Here is a 17,449-nt window from a genome sequence, read left to right as displayed (position 1 = left end):
TGATTGATTGCAGTGTTGATACTGCTATTGATTAATAGCAGTGTTGGTATTGATATTGATTAAAAGCAGCATTGGTATTTGGTATTGAATTAATTTCATTAACTTTTGAATTGGTGCATCAGGACTCAAATTAGTCAAACTTGCAGTTGTATTAAAATGCAGAAGGGGGCAGCAGCAGACTCGTGGATGCCATGAGCATGAGTTTACACAAATTATTCATTAATTTCATTGAAAGGGCTGTGACTACAGTTCTGACTTCTGTTTTCTGGAGTTCTTGAACAACATAGATAGGAAACAATCTGGGATGCTCGGTATCAAACACAACTGAGAGGAGAAGCCCATTTTTAAGTGCTTCAGAGGAAACTAAAGGGTTCTTGTCTGGTAAATAAACATTGATAATTAATCATCTGACTCAGTTATCCACCAAAGAAAACTGGATGCTGGTCTGCTTTGTGGCTGGTTGGCTACATTCACTTGGAGGGCAGTGCTGACCGCGCTCTAAACTACACAGTGCTATGTTGAAGGTGCTTCTTCTTCATATTCCTTTTTATGTCATACACAGCGAATTCTGCCTAACGACTGAAGATGGTCACCCATATTATATCCCTGCATTGTACATTGTTTCCTGATGGAATTTGACCTGAAATTATTTCTGTCTTGTTGTGACTTTGGTGTTGAGTGTTGTAGTTTCAATGAGGTTGTAGAACTGCAGCAACATTTAATGAATGTAATTTCTTCTGAAGGTGAATTATAGGACAAAAAAATATTGTGGCTGTTAGCATATGATGTTTTAATTGCAGATTAAGTCATCTTAGCTATCAGCTAACAAGTAGCTGTTAGCAAGTGCTTATCGCTGGTTGTACAATGTTAGTTATGGGAGAAATAACACAAATCGCCTCATCCATCCATCCATCCATCCCTCCCTCCCTCCATGTTCTCCCTCTTCTCCTGTTCAGGGTGGTGGGGGTGGAGCCTATCCCAGCAGCCTTCCCCCTGGACAGGTCACCAGTCCATGGCAGGGCCAGCACATAGAGACAGACAACCATTGGCTCTCCCAGCCACGCCTACGGTCAATTTAGAGTCTGGATTAACCTGGTCCCTCTTGATGTCTTTGGACTGTGGAGGAAGCTGGAGTACCAGAGAGAACCCAGCAGGAACAGGGAGAACATGGAGACTCACACAGAAAGACCCCGTGCTGCAGCCGGGGCTCCACCCACAACCTTCTTGATGGGGGGCCACGGTGAGGACCTCTGCTCCACTGGACTGCCCAAATTGCCTCATATTATTTCTTTATCTGCAACTTCATATATCCTATTTCAGATACAGAAAAGATGAAGTTTGTAAAGTATTGTTTTAGCTGTTAGCAAGGGCGAGCACAAGCACTGGCCAGGGTATTAGAAGAGGTGGCCATAACAAGATAAAAATGAACAAAGTTGTTCAGAAGTCTCACATGAATGGGACATTAATTGATATTGTCTGCTTTTGGTTCAAAATCATAATATTGTCTTCATCGTATGGCTCATACTGAGGCTGTTTGAAAATGCTGTTTTCAAGACATGTAATTGGGATTCTTGTGGGGTTCATCTGGCGAGGATGGGATGCTGGCATCCATAAAAATAAAGCTCACAGCACCCAAACAAGGCAAGAATTTTTTAAAAAAAATTTTGAAATATCTTCCAAAAGGTCAAAATATCTGCACTTGGGAGATTTTGTAGACTGGGCCAGTGGGATGTCAGGCACAAGGTCAGAGGAAGGGCCACATGCTTTAGACAGGCTTGCACTTTGCTGCGCCCTTGCAGGCTTCATTTGGCTGAGTGAGCTGTTTGGTTTGGGGTGGTCAGAGAGATGCCTGCTGCAAACAGCTCATTAAGGGCAGCTGAGCTACCAGGCCGTGCCTGTTTTAATGAGATATGGACATAACGAGTAGATTTATGCCTGTAGCGACTCCTCTGAGGTCAGATACCTTCACTGACAGTATACAAACACAGTTTTGTATATTTGTTGTTTTCATTATTTAGGATTCTAAAACTGTAATGATAGTATTCTTAGACAGAGGTTGGTTAATATGGTTTAACTTGTTGCAATATTTTCTGTTATTATTATCATCTAATATTATGGTAAACTTGGTTTCAGTAACATTTAAAAGCTTGACATTGTTATATAACCTTGCAACCTCAACATAGTCTAGTGGTGTGTAATCAGTGGAGATTGTTGAGGGGCCTGAGAGACTAAACTCAGGGCTGCTAACTTCCATGATCTTCCTCAGGAAAACCTTCAGCGAGAGCTTTTCCAGCTGCTGCAGGTTTTGTGTGTGTGTGTGTGTGTGTGTGTGTGTGTGTGTGTGTGTGTGTGTGTGTGTGTGTGTCATATACGCCGCATTGATTGCTTCTGTTTCTTAGTTGTAATGCAGTGTTTTATCATGTATCATGTGCTAGGCTAACATGTAAACAGCTTTCGACGCTGCAATGTACATTTACTTGTGTTTGTATTGAACTGTTGAGCAAATACAAACTGCGGTGCCAGTAATCTGTTTTCAGCAGCTGCTTTGGAACAAATAAAGTAAGCAACGTAACGCTGCCAGGAAACAGTGGCACGGAGGAGCCAGACGGGTTGAGTGAAGGCCTGCGACTGTCCCAACAATGGTGGAAAGCTCAACTTGAGTTGTATTTCGTCAACATTTACGCTGAGAATGCACTTGGGCCAGGTTTTCACTGTATTAGCTCCACCTGTTCAATTGCCTGTTAACACAAATAGTTAATCAGCCAATCACAGGGCAGCAACTCAATGCATTTAGGCTCGCAGATGTGGTCAAGACGACCTGCTGAAGTTCAAACCAGCATCAGCATGAGGTCACTGGACTCGACAGTCACCAGATCTCAGTCGTTGTGGAAGTTGCCGGAACGGGAGATTCACCTCACTAAAGGGCAGTCGACAAATCTGCAGCAACTGCGTGATGCTTGCATGTCAATATGATCTAAAATCTCTGGGGAACCTTGTTGAACGTGTGTCAGGAAGATTTTAGGCACTTCTGAAGGCAAAAGTGGGTCCAGCCCACAATGCATCTGTTTAGTGTAGTTCTTCACTGTCCAGTTCTCCTATGCACATAAATATGCACACACAAAAACTTGAGTGAAAGCAATTAAGTTGAATAAATTCTTCTCAATGTCGCAGAAAGGCTTGAGCACTTGAGGGAGGTAGAAAATGTGGTGTATGGAAAGTGTGAATAAATGATTTATTGTGTGGCAGCGGAGGGTTGTCTGGAGCATTTTATTCACATCTACACATCATGTAAGTTTCCAACTATAGTGTGAAAAAAAAGTATTCCTGATATTGCAGAGGACCCCTGGGTGCCTGGAAGCCACTGAGAGGAACCTCTGCTGTAGCGGGCTGCGGCGGGTCCTGGTACCAGCTGGTCAAGGAGAGAAAATGGAGACCGCAAATGACCCTGGCAGGAATCAGACCAAGAAAGTCAGGGTGAGGTTCTGATCAAGCATATCTATATGTTTTATTTTTAGCACACAGATGCCAAGAGTCATCCTCTTTATTTCATTTGGCGCGGTGCGGCTTGGAATGCGCTCCAGGTGTGTATGAGTGGCTGTTCGCCCTACTGAGCAGCAGGACGAGACCGGCTCATCGCCATATCACAGGAGCCAAGCTGCCATGTTCACCATGAAATAAGCAGGGCCTCATCTGTGAGTGCATTTACATTTCCAAGCCTCATCTAACTGGAATGTCCTGCCCTGTCCTGACTGGCGACCTGTCAAGGGTGAACCCTGCCCAGTGTCACCTGGTACAGGCTCCAGCCCCCCCCCCCCCCCCACGACCCCTAGTGGATAAAAGGTATAGAAGATGGATGGATGGATGGTAGCTGGATGTCACGGCAGCATCACAGCATCTCCTGCTATGTGAGGGCACCTGCAGGCTCACCAGTAGCTTGACCTTCACCTCTCAGGACCATTGGTTCCGTCAGGCTGTCCTCCTGAGAGGAACGAACACGTCGTGTGTGACAAGATCAACCGTAACGCATTCCATCGGCTGCAGTCGATCTCATCGTGTCTGGAGTGGTGGACAAGAGCCGTGGCGTTGCTACCCAGCCAACCGTGGGTCAGCCTGGACGGGTCACCAGACATCCACTCACATCCTTCCGTGTCTCCGGTGAGCCTCTGGTGTGTTTACATGCAAACATATTGAATGTAGGTCGATGACAGGATCTTTTGGGGCAGCAGTGCATCATGGGATGGATGGCGGCCAAGTATAAGATTCTAAGAGAGCATTTTCATTTTCATTTGACTCACCGTTGGTCCACACCCTCTCGAGCAGGATGAGTCATCAAATGTTTGAATTGTTTTACAGGACAAGAAACAGCAGGGACTGAGGAGTATAAGTACTTCGATCTTGATTCTCTGACGCATATTTGGCATTTATTAAGAGATAAAAGACCGCAGGATTGAAACTGGGAACATTTGTTTCCTTTCATGGGACCTTCAACATCAAACTGCATGGTTATTTCACACGTTGCTGACGACATGAACAACAATCCAAGCAACTTCTGTTTCTGAAGTCTTTGTCCTCTCCTGTCTCAGCTCCACTGGTGAGCATGTATGAGGTCTCCTTCGCCGCCACCTTCCGCTGTCAGCACCTCCTGGATCTTCTGTGACCCGTGCAGTTGAGGAATTTAATGAATGCTGACCTGCCGTCCCCTCGGGGCTCGATCTGCCCACTTCTCCTCCAAGTGCCCTCTGATTCATCTGTTCCCCTCATACTGATGTTTATGTCGCTGGCGATGCTAATGTCCTGAAAAATATGCTAATAAGAATGCATGAATATTCATGACACGATTGGAATATATTTAGGATGACAGTTAGCGCCGTCATTGGAGGAAAAATACGACTAAACTTTGGCCAGATTGAAGTCGCGCTGACTCACCAGGTGACCTGAGGCAGATGTTTTCCACATGCTCTCCATGCAGAGTTGAGAATGTTCTCACTCTTGAAGGAACGTGGACAGTTTCTGAGCTGAGGGTTGAGGAGGAGAAGCAATTCAACATTTGGTGCTTTGTGGCTCTTCGTGCTTGTGACCCGTAAAACAAGGCCGTCCAGCCGCTCCCAAGGACGCCTGGTACTTGTTCAGTGTGTTTGGTTGGACGAAGAGAGTCAGCTGAAGAAGCGCCGCGTCCTCGAGTGTCACAGGAAGACACTCCCCCCTTTTCCAAACCTCGCTGAATCTTTGTTTGCACATGTTGGTCCACCCTGCTGCTCCAGGACCCCATCAGCCAGCATGTTTCCAGGAAGAACCAGACAGGCCTTCGTGGTTACCATGATGGCTGCCCTCATGACGCTGACGTCAACAGGCATCAGCTGTATCGCTCACTCTATGATGTATTGCATCGATCAGGTTGCGCATCTTCCCTGCCCTGGCAAATAACACCAGAGATGTAAACACAAGCCACAACTTCCCGTCCGAATACAGTGAAGAGCAGAGTCATGGTGGTAAACGTCTGCGTCCTGCTGCTGAACCCTGACGACAAGATGCAACTGGAACCACAACGCATTCAGCTCCTGAGTAAAACAAGAGGTCCCCTCCCTGCACCTCTGGGATCTCCATGTTTGAACTGCTTCTTGTGGCGTTACTGGGACAGAAAAGGCTGAGATGGCGTCAGGAGACGAGGACCGTCAGCTGCTGTTAGGCTCCGTATCCAATAAAAGCCTGTGGGTACAGAGATGCTCTCCACGCGCTCCAGTGGAGATGAGCTCCAATATTGTTTGAAAAAGCCTTTTTCTAAAAGTGGGGTCAGAGCGCTGGAGAGACGGCCGAACCATCAAATAGAAATCTTTGTCTTTCATTATTTATCGCGTTGTTCTCATCTCTGCACTGCAGGACGGGAAAACGTACTGACTGACAGACAAAGTCTGTATGTGTTTCTGCACCACTAATTTATGAGTATTGCTGCTCACAATTATTGAGTTCATAAAGTGAAATGAAATAATGATGAATGTTGAAATCCTTCATTACTCACGAAAAAAAACGTACGAACTTACTAAAATCCTTCATGTTTCTATTATTCGCATCTCAAACGTAGGCTGGTCAGATTTGATCAGACGAGGCTCCACGCCTGTCCGACTCATTATCCTTGATGGCGTCCCTGTCTGGCATGTCAATATATCAGCTGTTCAAAGTTAATTTGTTTGTTTAAATCACTTTTCTATCGTATCAGTAACAATGAGATCACATTTGTTGTCCGTTTTGTTTTAATGTCATCAATAAAACTTGAAGATTAACATTAAAAGGAATCAGATGTTTAAGAAAAACTGAACAAGTTTTAATCAAATAGAGGAAACCATGAGTTGATGAAACTTTACATTTAATACGAGAGAACACATTTCACACTTTCAATCAGTGGACAGGAATCCAGTGATTCCAGTGGAAGTGGGCTTCCTCCTGGTGTTCTGGGCTGTCGGAGGAGATCTGGATCTGCAGACTCAGACGTGTCACAGGCCTGAAGCGTGAGGATGACGCCGTGCGTCTGATCAACACTGGGGTCTGGTGGGGAAGCTGGGGAGGGTTGATCTGCTGGATTACTTCAACATCACATTCCCCTCACGCTCTGGAGGTGCAGTTAAACCTGGTGGTTCAGCACAGCGCCGCAGGCCTTCACGCCGCCGCGGGCCTTCACGCCGCCGCGGGCCTTCACGCCACCGCAGGCCACATGCAGGCTGGTGAAATGATACTTAAGTCACTGGGTGCCAGAAGCTCCCTCCTTCTCTCAACCTGGAATCCTGAATAACAGACAAAACCTGCAGCTCACCAGCCGGGTCAACGCAGGACGTCTGCTGGGATGTTCCACCGCTGCAGGAGCTGCTGCTGGGGAGTCTGGACCTCATGATAGGGCTGCCAGCTCAGTTCCACCTGCAGGTGTCGTGGACGGGATCAGAGTGGCTGACCAGCCTGCTTTCCTCTGTGGGAAAAACACGCCACTTTCTACTGTCACACATGACAAAAAAGCTCTGTCGTCACTTCCGTCTGTGGGGGCTGAAGCAGGTGTTTCCTGCCACTGTGACGTGGCGGCGTCCAGTGTCACCAGGATCTCTCAGGTTTGTCAGCTCCAAGTTGCTTTTTTCAGTGATAACGCTCGGTGCTAAATGTGCTCCATGAATGAGCTGCTGTGTGATGAGCTGTTCATGATATCTGGGGATAAAGAACCTGTTCCTCCGCATGTGTGGTTAGTCCATGTCAAACCATGTGAATGCGCTTCTCTTCAAGCACCGACATGGAACTGAGCTGACCTTTGAACTCTCCTACAAGGGTCCTGCAGGTGGAAGGTCGAATCGCCTTCAGCTCAGCATTCTTGGCTGCTGAAGTCTTCCTCCCCTACAAGAGCCTGACTCTGGGCGAGCAGCAAGTCTCGATCCCCTCATTTCCCATCCGTGCTGCTTGTTTCGAACAGGTTTGTGTGACGCGCCGCAGGGGAAACACGCTCGCAGCTCGCTGGCAGCCGTGATGTAGACGATGTTCTCACTGTCAGTGTGTGAGAGGCAAACAAAGTGTAACGAGACGGAGGGGTGGCAGGTATCGTAGTGTTGTCACATTAGAGATTCTGCAGCTCCGCTCAAGTTTATGAAGCGGAGTGGAACAAATGGTGGAGGACACGGATCCTCGCTCGCCCGAGAGGAGGGGTGATGCCAGCCGGAGCAGGTGCAGAACGAGACAGAGGAACCAACTGGATCCTTCCGTGTCAGTGGGGAGGCAGGCTGCTGAACGTTCCTCAGAGGAACTACCCTGGTGTTCACCTGCACCCAGCGACGTGTGTTGCATTTTCTTTTGGCTCTGCGTTCCTCAACCCCAGCTTTTACTCACTTCTCACATTCCAGGACAGAAAAATGTGAAGGAAAACAGGAACCTCACTAACTTTCATTAATAATATTGAGATGTAGATTACAGCCACTCCATCTATCCAACTATCAGAACTATTCCACAGGCACACACCTGCGTCTCAGGTGTGTCCTGGAACACGCCCCCTTCCTTCCTCATCCTGCAGGAGAACATTATTCTGTCTTTTCTACATTGTGAGATGAGTTCAAGATCCACAGGTGGGCCGATGCCGGCTTGAGCAGGTGCTCACCTCCACCCGTCTGGGACTCTTGATGCCGACCCGCTCTCTGACCTTGCCAGGCAGGTCTCGCTGTAAACTGATCCACGGCCTGGCGGCAGGATCAATGCTGAGTGGACAACTTACGCTGAGGCCTGGGTTGGCTGAGTGATGTCACAGAATGGGCAGCGAGAGGAGGGAGAGCACGTAGCCGTACTTCTGATTGTTTGTGGTAAATTCACAGGATTTACCCACTGCCATTCAGTGTGCTGAGCTAGCTAGCATTGTAGCGTCCCTGTCTTCTGGTCCAACTCCGAGGATGACGGATGATGAACACTGACGCATTCCGTTAACGTTCATCTACAAGCCACCGTGAAGTTCTGCAGTTCAGTTTTGAGCCAGAAGTGGTGTTTTCGCTGCTCGGCAGCAGCTTCCTCTGGGACCAGCGACTGGAAGAGTTGAACCACAGCAGGAGCCACAAGAAGAGGAGAATAACCTGGAACATCTCCACTCATTAATATTACAGCCTCTTGTCTGCACAGTACACTGGAATCTCAGCCTCCTTCAACCTCTGAATTATTCACACAATAAAATATTTTCTTTCTGTGCCTCCCTGAAACTCATCTTTTCTTGATGCTCCTCAGAGTGAAGCCAGAGCGCAAAGAGAGAGCAGTGGGAGAGATTAACCAGAAAGGTTTCGACAAAAGCCGCTGATTGGATTAGATGTTATTATATGGTATTGTAGAGTGTGTGTGTGTGTGTGTGTGTGTGTGTGTGTGTGTGTGTGTGTGTGTGTGTGTGTGTTGTATGAATTTGACCACAGTGTGAGGACATTTTAGCTGGTCCTCACATCTTCCAATGGCCGTTTGATGGTCAGGACCTGGTTTCAAGGTCGAGGTTAGAATCAGGTTCTGGTCAGGTTTAGGGTCAGGGTCAGGTAGTCAGCTGACATGGTCAGGTTTCGGGTGAAGGGCAAGGGAATGTATAATATCAATGAAAGTCCTCACAACGACATAAGTACAAGGGTGTGTGTGTGTGTGTGTGTGTGTGTGTGTGTGTGTGTGTGTGTGTGTGTGAGAGAGAGAGAGAGAGAGAGAGAGAGAGAGAGAGAGAGAGAGAGAGAGAGAGGGAAATCATCCTAAAGCGGCGACCTGGACGCATCCTTCAGGTACCTCTCGCACGCGCTGGTGTGACGCACGGCCGCGTGCCGGCGGGGCAGCAGCGACACGACACGCGGCGGCGCGGACAGGTTGAGACCGGACCCGCGCGCAGGAGTTCCGTCCTCTGAGTCTTAACCGCCTTCCGGACCTCCTCGGTGCGTCTGGTCCCGGTTCTGGTTCGTTAGTTCTGAGCTACAGAGACAGGCGAACTCTGGAGTCGAAGTGACCACGGGTGCTACAGGGGCACCGGGGCTGCTCGCGCCCGGCGGGCTCCGGGGCGGGATCTAACCACTGGAAAGTTGTCAGAGGAAAAAAAAGCTGCAGTGACGCGCCGCGGCTGCGGAGGCTGCGAGACTCCGGGAGAAACGTGAGGATACCCCTGGCTCCTTCCTCCGGTGTTGGCGCGCGGACGCGGACCCCTGGAAGCTCGTGCGGATTTCAACTCTACAGACGCGCGAAGACTGGACCCCCCTCCCCGTCCCCCGGAGCCCGAGCTGCCGCGAGAGACCCCATGGGACCATCCAGATACTGCTGGGGTGACTATCGTGTGTGTTTGTGCGTGTGCGTGTGTGTGTGTGCGTGTGTGTGTGTGTGTGTGCGTGCGTGTGTGTCCTCTGAACAGCAGCATTTATTGGCTCAATCAGGTTCAACGATCTTCATTAAGTTCACAACTCAATGAAGACGCATTTTGGCTGGAAGCGCCGCGACCGCGCAGACGCGCAAAAGTGCGTCTCAACTTCAAATGTGTGCAAAGACCTGTGCGTCGTTTGGGCAACTTACCGACGTGTAGCGGTGGAACACGTGAGGGTGTGTGACGCATCCTGGCCGAAGGTGACAGTTTCTACCTCACGCCGCTTTGCTGAAGATTCCAGATCTGCGAGAAGCTCCGCGTGGTTCTGAGTGATTCCTGGATCAGCTGACAGCAAGAGACCTGGTCCTGGTTCCAGTCCCGGTCTCGATCCTGGTCCTGTTGAGATGTTTCAATTGACCCCGCTGCATTCAAGTGTTGGAAGAAACCTGGGGCATCTGAAATTTCCATGAATTCCATTAGTTGTTTTCTAATTATGTTCTCAACTCACAATAAAATGATGTCACACTTTTGCCTCAGTTATGAAATCATGGCAACGGTCCTGGCGCTGAGGAGACAACTAGTCTCTCCTCTACTCAGGAAATGGCTCCCCTGACTTCCTGTCTTCTCCGCTGGCCACAGTGAAAGTCTGTAAGGCCAGATGAGGGCTGATTAATTAAATCAATGATGTTGTCACATCGGCTAAGGAGGCATCGTGAGGTGATGCGTGCAGAGGAAGGAGTATGAGGTGAGGAGTCCGATGACTTCAGTAGCCCGTGAAGCGGCGTCCTCCCGAATGTGACTCAGAGCCGCACTGATGTGCTGAATCGCAGCTGTCGGTTGTTACAGCATTTCAACTGGTGTCACATTTAAGAGGAAAACCAGTTTCCTGCTCCTTGGAGCGATTTACGTGCAAGAAACATGAGAGAAGAACTCCCTTCTTCTGCTGCATCGCCCCCTGCAGGCATAGGAGAGACCTGCAGAGGCTACATCACTCAGGGACCACGGCTGGTCGCCAGCTCGATGCCAAAGGCAGCGAGCCACAAGTCAGGATGAAGCTGTCAGGATGACAGGCGAAGGCGGATCCGGTGACCCGGGACATACGTGAGAATGTTCAGGTTCTGCTGTAGAGTTGCAGGTGGAGGTTTCACTGCTGTGTGAGCTGAGTTTACTCTCCTATTGAAGAGACTAGATGAGGACAAAGATGAAGGACTCTCCAGCAGGAGATGCTGACCCCTCTTCGTAGCCGCAGGATGCTGTGGGCCCCAGCAGGGTTGCTATGGGAACTAAATGCATCAGTTGTTGATGAGTGGAACCTCTGGGTGTTGATGAGGAGAGCAGCAGAGTGATGCTTCATGTCACAAAGAATGGACTAATGCTGCTGGGCGGGGACTGGGCCTTCATCTTGGAACACCACAGCTGTTAGGAGGGAGAAATGAAACACTGAGAACTGTGAAAACAGAAAAATGGCTGTACACCCTCCCAGGGACCCCGGAGTGGCTGGTGGGCTCTACATCAGATCCACCAGGAAACACCAGACCGGTGGATGGTGGAGGTTCAGTTCTACATCAGATCCACCAGTAAACACCAGACCGGTGGATGGTGGAGGTTCAGTTCTACATCAGATCCACCAGTAAACACCAGACCGGTGGATGTAGGAGGTTCAGTTCTACATCAGATCCACCAGTAAACACCAGACCGGTGGATGGTGGAGGTTCAGTTCTACATCAGATCCACCAGTAACACCAGACCGGTGGATGGTGGAGGTTCAGTTCTATATCAGATCCACCAGTAACACCAGACCGGTGGATGGTGGAGGTTCAGTTCTACATCAGATCCACCAGTAAACACCAGACCGGTGGATGGTGGAGGTTCAGTTCTACATCAGATCCACCAGTAAACACCAGACCGGTGGATGGTGGAGGTTCAGTTCTACATCAGATCCACCAGTAGACACCAGACTGGTGGATGGTGGAGGTTCAGTTCTACATCAGATCCACCAGTAGACACCAGACTGGTGGATGTTGGAGGTTCAGTTCTACATCAGATCCACCAGTAAACACCAGACTGGTGGATGGTGGAGGTTCAGTTCTACATCAGATCCACCAGTAGACACCAGACTGGTGGATGGTGGAGGTTCAGTTCTACATCAGATCCACCAGTAGACACCAGACTGGTGGATGTTGGAGGTTCAGTTCTACATCAGATCCACCAGTAAACACCAGACCGGTGGATGGTGGAGGTTCAGTTCTACGTCAGATCCACCAGTAAACACCAGACCGGTGGATGGTGGAGCAGGAGGCGGGTCTTTTTCGACGGCGGCACCGGCCACAGCTAGCATGCTAGGAAACATGGCTGCCATGGAGGAAAGCCTTCAGTGTTGGTCTATGATTGTCTTTCAAAGAGGAAATAGTTTTGTGTTCTGATGTTACTGATCCTCCTCTGCGCTGGTCATAATTACTCTGGCCACCAGAGGGTGTGTGCCACTTGAATGCTGTGTACTGTTGGTTGGTCCAGGGTGGTGGCGTTCTCATCTGTGGGGTTGTTATTTTTGGGAGGATGAGTGACTCTACCAACGGGGACGCTTTTTCTCACGACTCTGCTCTGGTTCATGGTTTCATTTGAAAGATTAATGCGACATCAGGGTTGAATGGCTTCACTCTTCAGACTCTTGAGAATCCTACAAGGAGAACTTGTTACATTAGTCGTTGAATATTGAAGAGTGTTTGTGTCCCCTCTGATTATAATTGTACTTGGTACTTTCCATTTGCTAATGCACACTCAGTCTCTAATTTGGGGCCATAAAACATGAAGGAGGAGTGAATAATAAAATGCATTAAGTGGCATAGTTCCTTCTGTAATGTGGAGATTATAAGGAGACCACTTGCTGCATGCCAACGCAATGGAGAACCTCACGTCATCTCGTACTTCAAAGTAGCGCAGCAACATTCAGTGAAAGTTTCTTATTGTCCTTCGTCCCCAGAAGCAGAGAAGAAGATAAAGACCCTTTATTAGCTTAGCACAATGAATGGTAGTGGGTGGGAAGTGTTAGCGTAGCTCCGTCTCTGCCTGCATTAATATCAGGAGGGTTGTGTGTAACCTTGGTGATGAATACCAGTTTCACATGAGGAGACGTTGTAGTGGTAGAATCAGACACGTAGCCAGAACTACTTTCCTGACTGGGAGCAGTGATTTGACGCAGCACCTCCAAAGCTCCACTGGAACTTGGGTCAACAGAACCAAAGGTTTGTTGAGGACTAGAAGAGCGACTGCTGCTACTGATGAGGAGGAGGAGGAGGATTCCTGCTGGACACACCAGCATCCTGGACCTGAGCTTGCTGATGCTAACACTTCCCACCCACCACCAGCCATTGGGCTAAGCTATCTAGCCTGGACCTGAGCTAGCTGATGCTAACACTTCCCACCCACCACCAGCCATTGGGCTAAGCTAACTAGCCTGGGTCTCAGCTCCCTGGAGGAGGGGCTCTGTCTTCTTGTCTGTCTCTGTCTCTGACGACGATGGCATGAATCAACACTAAAGTAGGCGTATTCCTTTAAACGGCAACCTGAAGCGTGTCCTACATTTATTTGATCTCAGTCTGAAATTATTGTCCTAAAATGTGTCATAAAAAATGATCTATGCTACTTCACTAAAGTCCTTCTCTTCCTCCCTCATTTCTTACATCTTTTCCTCCTCCAGGCTGTTGATGGAGAGGATTTCGAATGTCAGCCGGGACTGTGGTGATCGCAGGGGGAATTCTGGCCACGGTCATCCTGCTGACCATTGTTGCTGTACTGTGTTTATGCCGGTTGCAGGTAGGTTGGCGTCGCTGTCTCACTGCTCTGCCATCAACATGGCAGCACTCTCACTTCATAGCTGTTTAGATACACGCAGGTTAGCTTTTTGAGGCTTTCTGGCACATTTGTTCTCCTGTACTTTACCTCTAAATCACATATTTCAAGAATGTTCATGTCACATATTGCCAGGATGTGGTGAAGTGGAGAGAGATCACCAAGAGGGAAAAATCATTTGTAAATAAATTGCAACTCGCAGCTTTCACATTATTGTCAACCAAGTCAATGTATCTCAACCTCGTGGGTTGCTCTGTCTTTGGTTCCTCCAGTATTACTGCTGTAAGAGGGAGGAGTCTGAGAAGGGGGAAGAGGAGGAGCCAGAACTCTCCTCCATGTCTCCGTCCCGCCCCCTGGCTCTATCTGCTCCTCCGACTCCCCCGACACCGGAGCAATTCAGCGATGACCCCGAGACCTACCCGCCCACCTTTCTCACCGAGGCCAACGGGCCTGCCAGCTACTCGCCGACACCCCCGCCACGCAGATGCCAACGCTCGCATGCTTTCTGCCCATCCTGCGCCCGCTGCTCGCTGCCCTTCTACCTGCAGCACCCGGAGCGGCTGTGCAATGGCGGCCGCAGGATCAGCTACAGGACCGTGCAGCAGCAGGACCTGGAGCTGCCCGTGGACCTCGCCAGCTTCTACCAGAAGCTCAACCTGATCCGCTCGGTCACCATGAGGGAGGTGGTCACCCACAGCGTCAGCACTGATGTCTAGAGGGTGGCAGGGTGGACATGGCGCTGTGATTTAACCACATTAATGTGTAGATAATTATCTTGTTAGCTAATTAGCCAGATTGGTAGCTAATTGGGGCTGAAGGCTAAACCATGCTAACCATTCTAAAGTTAGCAAGTTGTGCTGGTCTGGCACTAAATTTTGCGCAAGTGTATTTCTCTTTTTACAGATGTCACAGCCTCACAGTGACGTTACCATGACAACACATATGAAGTCCAGTATGTCCTTTGGTGAGGCAGGACAGGTGGTCTGTGTGTGCGACAACTGCGTGACACATGCATGTTCCACTGTCTCTCCGCCATGAAGTTAGAGTGTGAACAGACTAAACTTCAGAGGCGTGTCAGTAAATCCAACATAGATTTTGTTTCAGCCACTTGAATGCATCACACAGGACATCAGTCCAGATCACCGCAGGCCTCGCTGGTCCCAGGTCAGTGCAGAGGGAACGCCAGGAGGCCGGCGGCTGGTTCACGCCTGCAGGAGACCAGTTGACCCGACACTGCTGAGGAGCCCACCGAAGGACCTGCAGGACCTGAAGGACCTTGATTTGTTCCTCACCTCTACAGGGTCACGACCAGAACCCACGAAAACCCAAACCATCGAATCAGTCTTCACTCATGCGGGTGTTAAATCCTGAAGCAGCTTCTTCCTCTGAGCCACGGAGCTCCATTTGATTCCAGAAAAGATTAAAACGCCACAGTGAGCCTCACTGCTGCGCGCGCGCACACACACACACACACACACACACACACACACACACACACACACACACAGAGCGACAGATTTTCTTCCATTTTGATGCAAAGAACCTCATGGCAGCTGCTTCACGTTAGCAATGGTTCAGCGGTTTCAGCCTCTCGATAGCGATGTGATGATGTTGGCCTGCCGTCTCCGGGCAGGAAACACAAATACAACAATTAATACTTACTTTCTTTGTATTGCAGTTTTAAAAGAAATGCATTATTTGTACTCTGTTCCAGTAATGAAATATGTATACTTACTACCACAGAAGTAGATGTACGCACAGACTGTTAGTGTTCCGTGTCTGTCTGGCCCCTGACCTCTGACCCCTCGTGTCTCGTGTCCCAGTTTACTCGGTCCTGCAGGGATCCAGTCGGCCCACCGTGTTGGTTCCTGGACATCAGATGAGCTTTTAATTTAAGAGCACATTTGAGTTTTGACCTTAAAGTGCAGGATTTGAATGGAGTCAATTAATGTCAGCAGCCCCTGAGCAGTTCTTGTGATCAACAACTGACTGCTGTTCATTTTCATGATTTTCTTGTCAGGTTGTGCATGAATCGTGAAACATAATCAGCAGGTTCCTGGTCATCGTCCTGTTCTGCCAGCAGGTTGAGTTGGTGGGCACAAAAACGCAGCATTTCATGGTTTGAAGGTGTGGAGTTCAACTGTCGTCATAACTGAAATGGAAAACACATGTGCGTATTAAAATGAGCAGCCAGTTCACAAAGAGCCACTAATCTTGGTTTACCTTGTTGGCTTGGAGACGAGTCCACCGTTCTGCGCACGGCCATTTCAGCTTCGCCGGATTCCAAGTTTTCAGTTCCTGTTTTATTCTTGATTTTCTGATTTGATCGTTCGCCTGCGAGGAGCGGCGGCCGGCGTTCAGGCTGGAGTCGAAGGGTTGATGCCTGGTTTGGTGTAAAAGCAACAATCCTCTTTCTTTCTTCCACCGTATTTGTGCTCACTAGCCTCAGCTGGTCTGGCCCGGTGGGCCGTCTTATATCAGTTGATCATAATTCAGAGGCGGAGTCTCGGAGCTTGAGTGCCGCGATGCAGAGACCAAATTGCATCTTAAGGGCTTTTCTGAAGCATTCAAAGATCCAGCGACTGCGATTTCAATGAGAATAACGAGGTCTTCCTGTGGAGACGCCAGAGTTCCGCTCCATCACCTGACGTCCAGCACTGAAGGAAACGACCTGACTTTTCTGAGTGTCTCTCAAACGTCACGCCAGCGGCAGGTTTCCTTCAAACGCTGGTCCGTTCTGTTTTACAAGTGGCACCTTTAAGTGAGTGTATGTTTTAGACGTAGTGGGAATAATTGGAGGACAATGATGACATCGTTTTTCTCCGTCCTGCGTAATTTCACCTTTGGTGTTTTTCATGAAAGTGTGTTGAAGCTCAGGGAGCATCAGCTGCAAAGCTCCAAAACTCCTGTTGGGATGGACGTGCGTCTGCATGTACGACCGCATGTACAGCTCGTGTTTTCTGAATCCCAGCTGCCTGGACCAGACGGCAGGCCTGGGAGCGATGCTGAGCGTGGACAGATTGTGGGATTTGGTGGAGAAAGACTGAGCATAGAGCTGCAACACATAGAAGGACAACTGTAGGACTGAAAGAATGCCATCCCTGCTGCTGTCATCCCACTCTCACTTCCTGACTGTGACGGAGGTCAACGGGTGACCAGTTCTCACACGGTACCTTTGATGAAGACAGAAGAACTTCCATCTGAGGAGAGTTTTCTGCCATTTGAAGATAGTTTACTGTCTGATGTTTTCAGACACTCGACTGACATCAGATTGAACTCAGGGTGCAAAATGGCTGCCAGAGAAGTGTGGTGCTGACCCAGAGCCTCGGCTGGAGGTCCTTCAGGCTGTTTTGGAGCTTTAATCTCCTGAGGAAGAATGAGTGTAGCCCAACTTTCAGGAAACGACCGTTTGTTTCTGCCTCAGTAGTTGAGTCTAGATGTTTGTGTCCTTCTGCGGTCGATCCGGGGTTTGACCTGCTCACGCCGACCAGCAGGGGGCGTCAACCCGACATCTGCTGCAGCTGCTCCCTGTGTGTGTCAAGTGTCTTCATGGACTGTGTTAATAAAAATGATACAAAAGTGTTTGGTGGTGTGTGAGAGTGGTGCCTGCAGGTAGAAGAGGACAGGTGCACTGTTCCTTCCCAGGTGGAGCAGAGCTCAAGTCCCAAGTTACAGCGGCAAGGAATTCAAGTCCCCACTGGAAGTCAAGTCTGACTTCTGTCTTAACTTTCGCGTTCTAGCAAGTCAGTTGCCATGAAATAACCGAGACGAGCAGGAGCCGTC

At 49.1% G+C, this 17,449-nt stretch overlaps 1 protein-coding gene across 2 annotated transcripts; it reads left to right on the top strand.

The window, feature by feature from the left end:
- The first annotated feature begins 961 nt into the window (after window positions 1-961).
- Window positions 962-17,271, top strand: fam163b (family with sequence similarity 163 member B). Of its 2 annotated transcripts, XM_086205733.1 has the most exons (4): window positions 962-1,240; window positions 3,337-3,474; window positions 13,515-13,630; window positions 13,939-17,271. In XM_086205733.1, the coding sequence occupies exons 3-4, from the start codon at window positions 13,538-13,540 to the stop codon at window positions 14,380-14,382; spliced, it is 537 nt and encodes a 178-aa protein (XP_086061859.1). In that variant the 5' UTR covers window positions 962-1,240; window positions 3,337-3,474; window positions 13,515-13,537; the 3' UTR covers window positions 14,383-17,271. The 2 variants fall into 2 exon arrangements, with proteins under 2 accessions (XP_086061859.1, XP_086061858.1); XM_086205732.1 differs by lacking the exons at window positions 962-1,240; window positions 3,337-3,474 and adding an exon at window positions 8,900-9,782.
- Window positions 17,272-17,449: the final 178 nt, after the last annotated feature.

Source organism: Aulostomus chinensis, chromosome 6 (assembly GCF_037954235.1).
Source record: "Aulostomus chinensis isolate RoL2024-O1b breed Wild chromosome 6, RoL_Achi_v1.0, whole genome shotgun sequence".
NCBI lineage: Eukaryota > Metazoa > Chordata > Actinopteri > Syngnathiformes > Aulostomidae > Aulostomus > Aulostomus chinensis.
The sequence above is the reverse complement of the archived record's forward strand: the minus strand, read 5'-3'. Positions and strand labels throughout refer to the sequence as shown.

Bases quoted from the DNA above. Each gene is read 5' to 3' on its own strand.
- fam163b (XM_086205733.1), top strand. From the start codon at position 13,538: ATGTCAGCCGGGACTGTGGTGATCGCAGGGGGAATTCTGGCCACGGTC. The intron at 13,631-13,938 runs GTAGGTTGGCGT...TGGTTCCTCCAG, and splicing joins TGTGTTTATGCCGGTTGCAG to TATTACTGCTGTAAGAGGGA.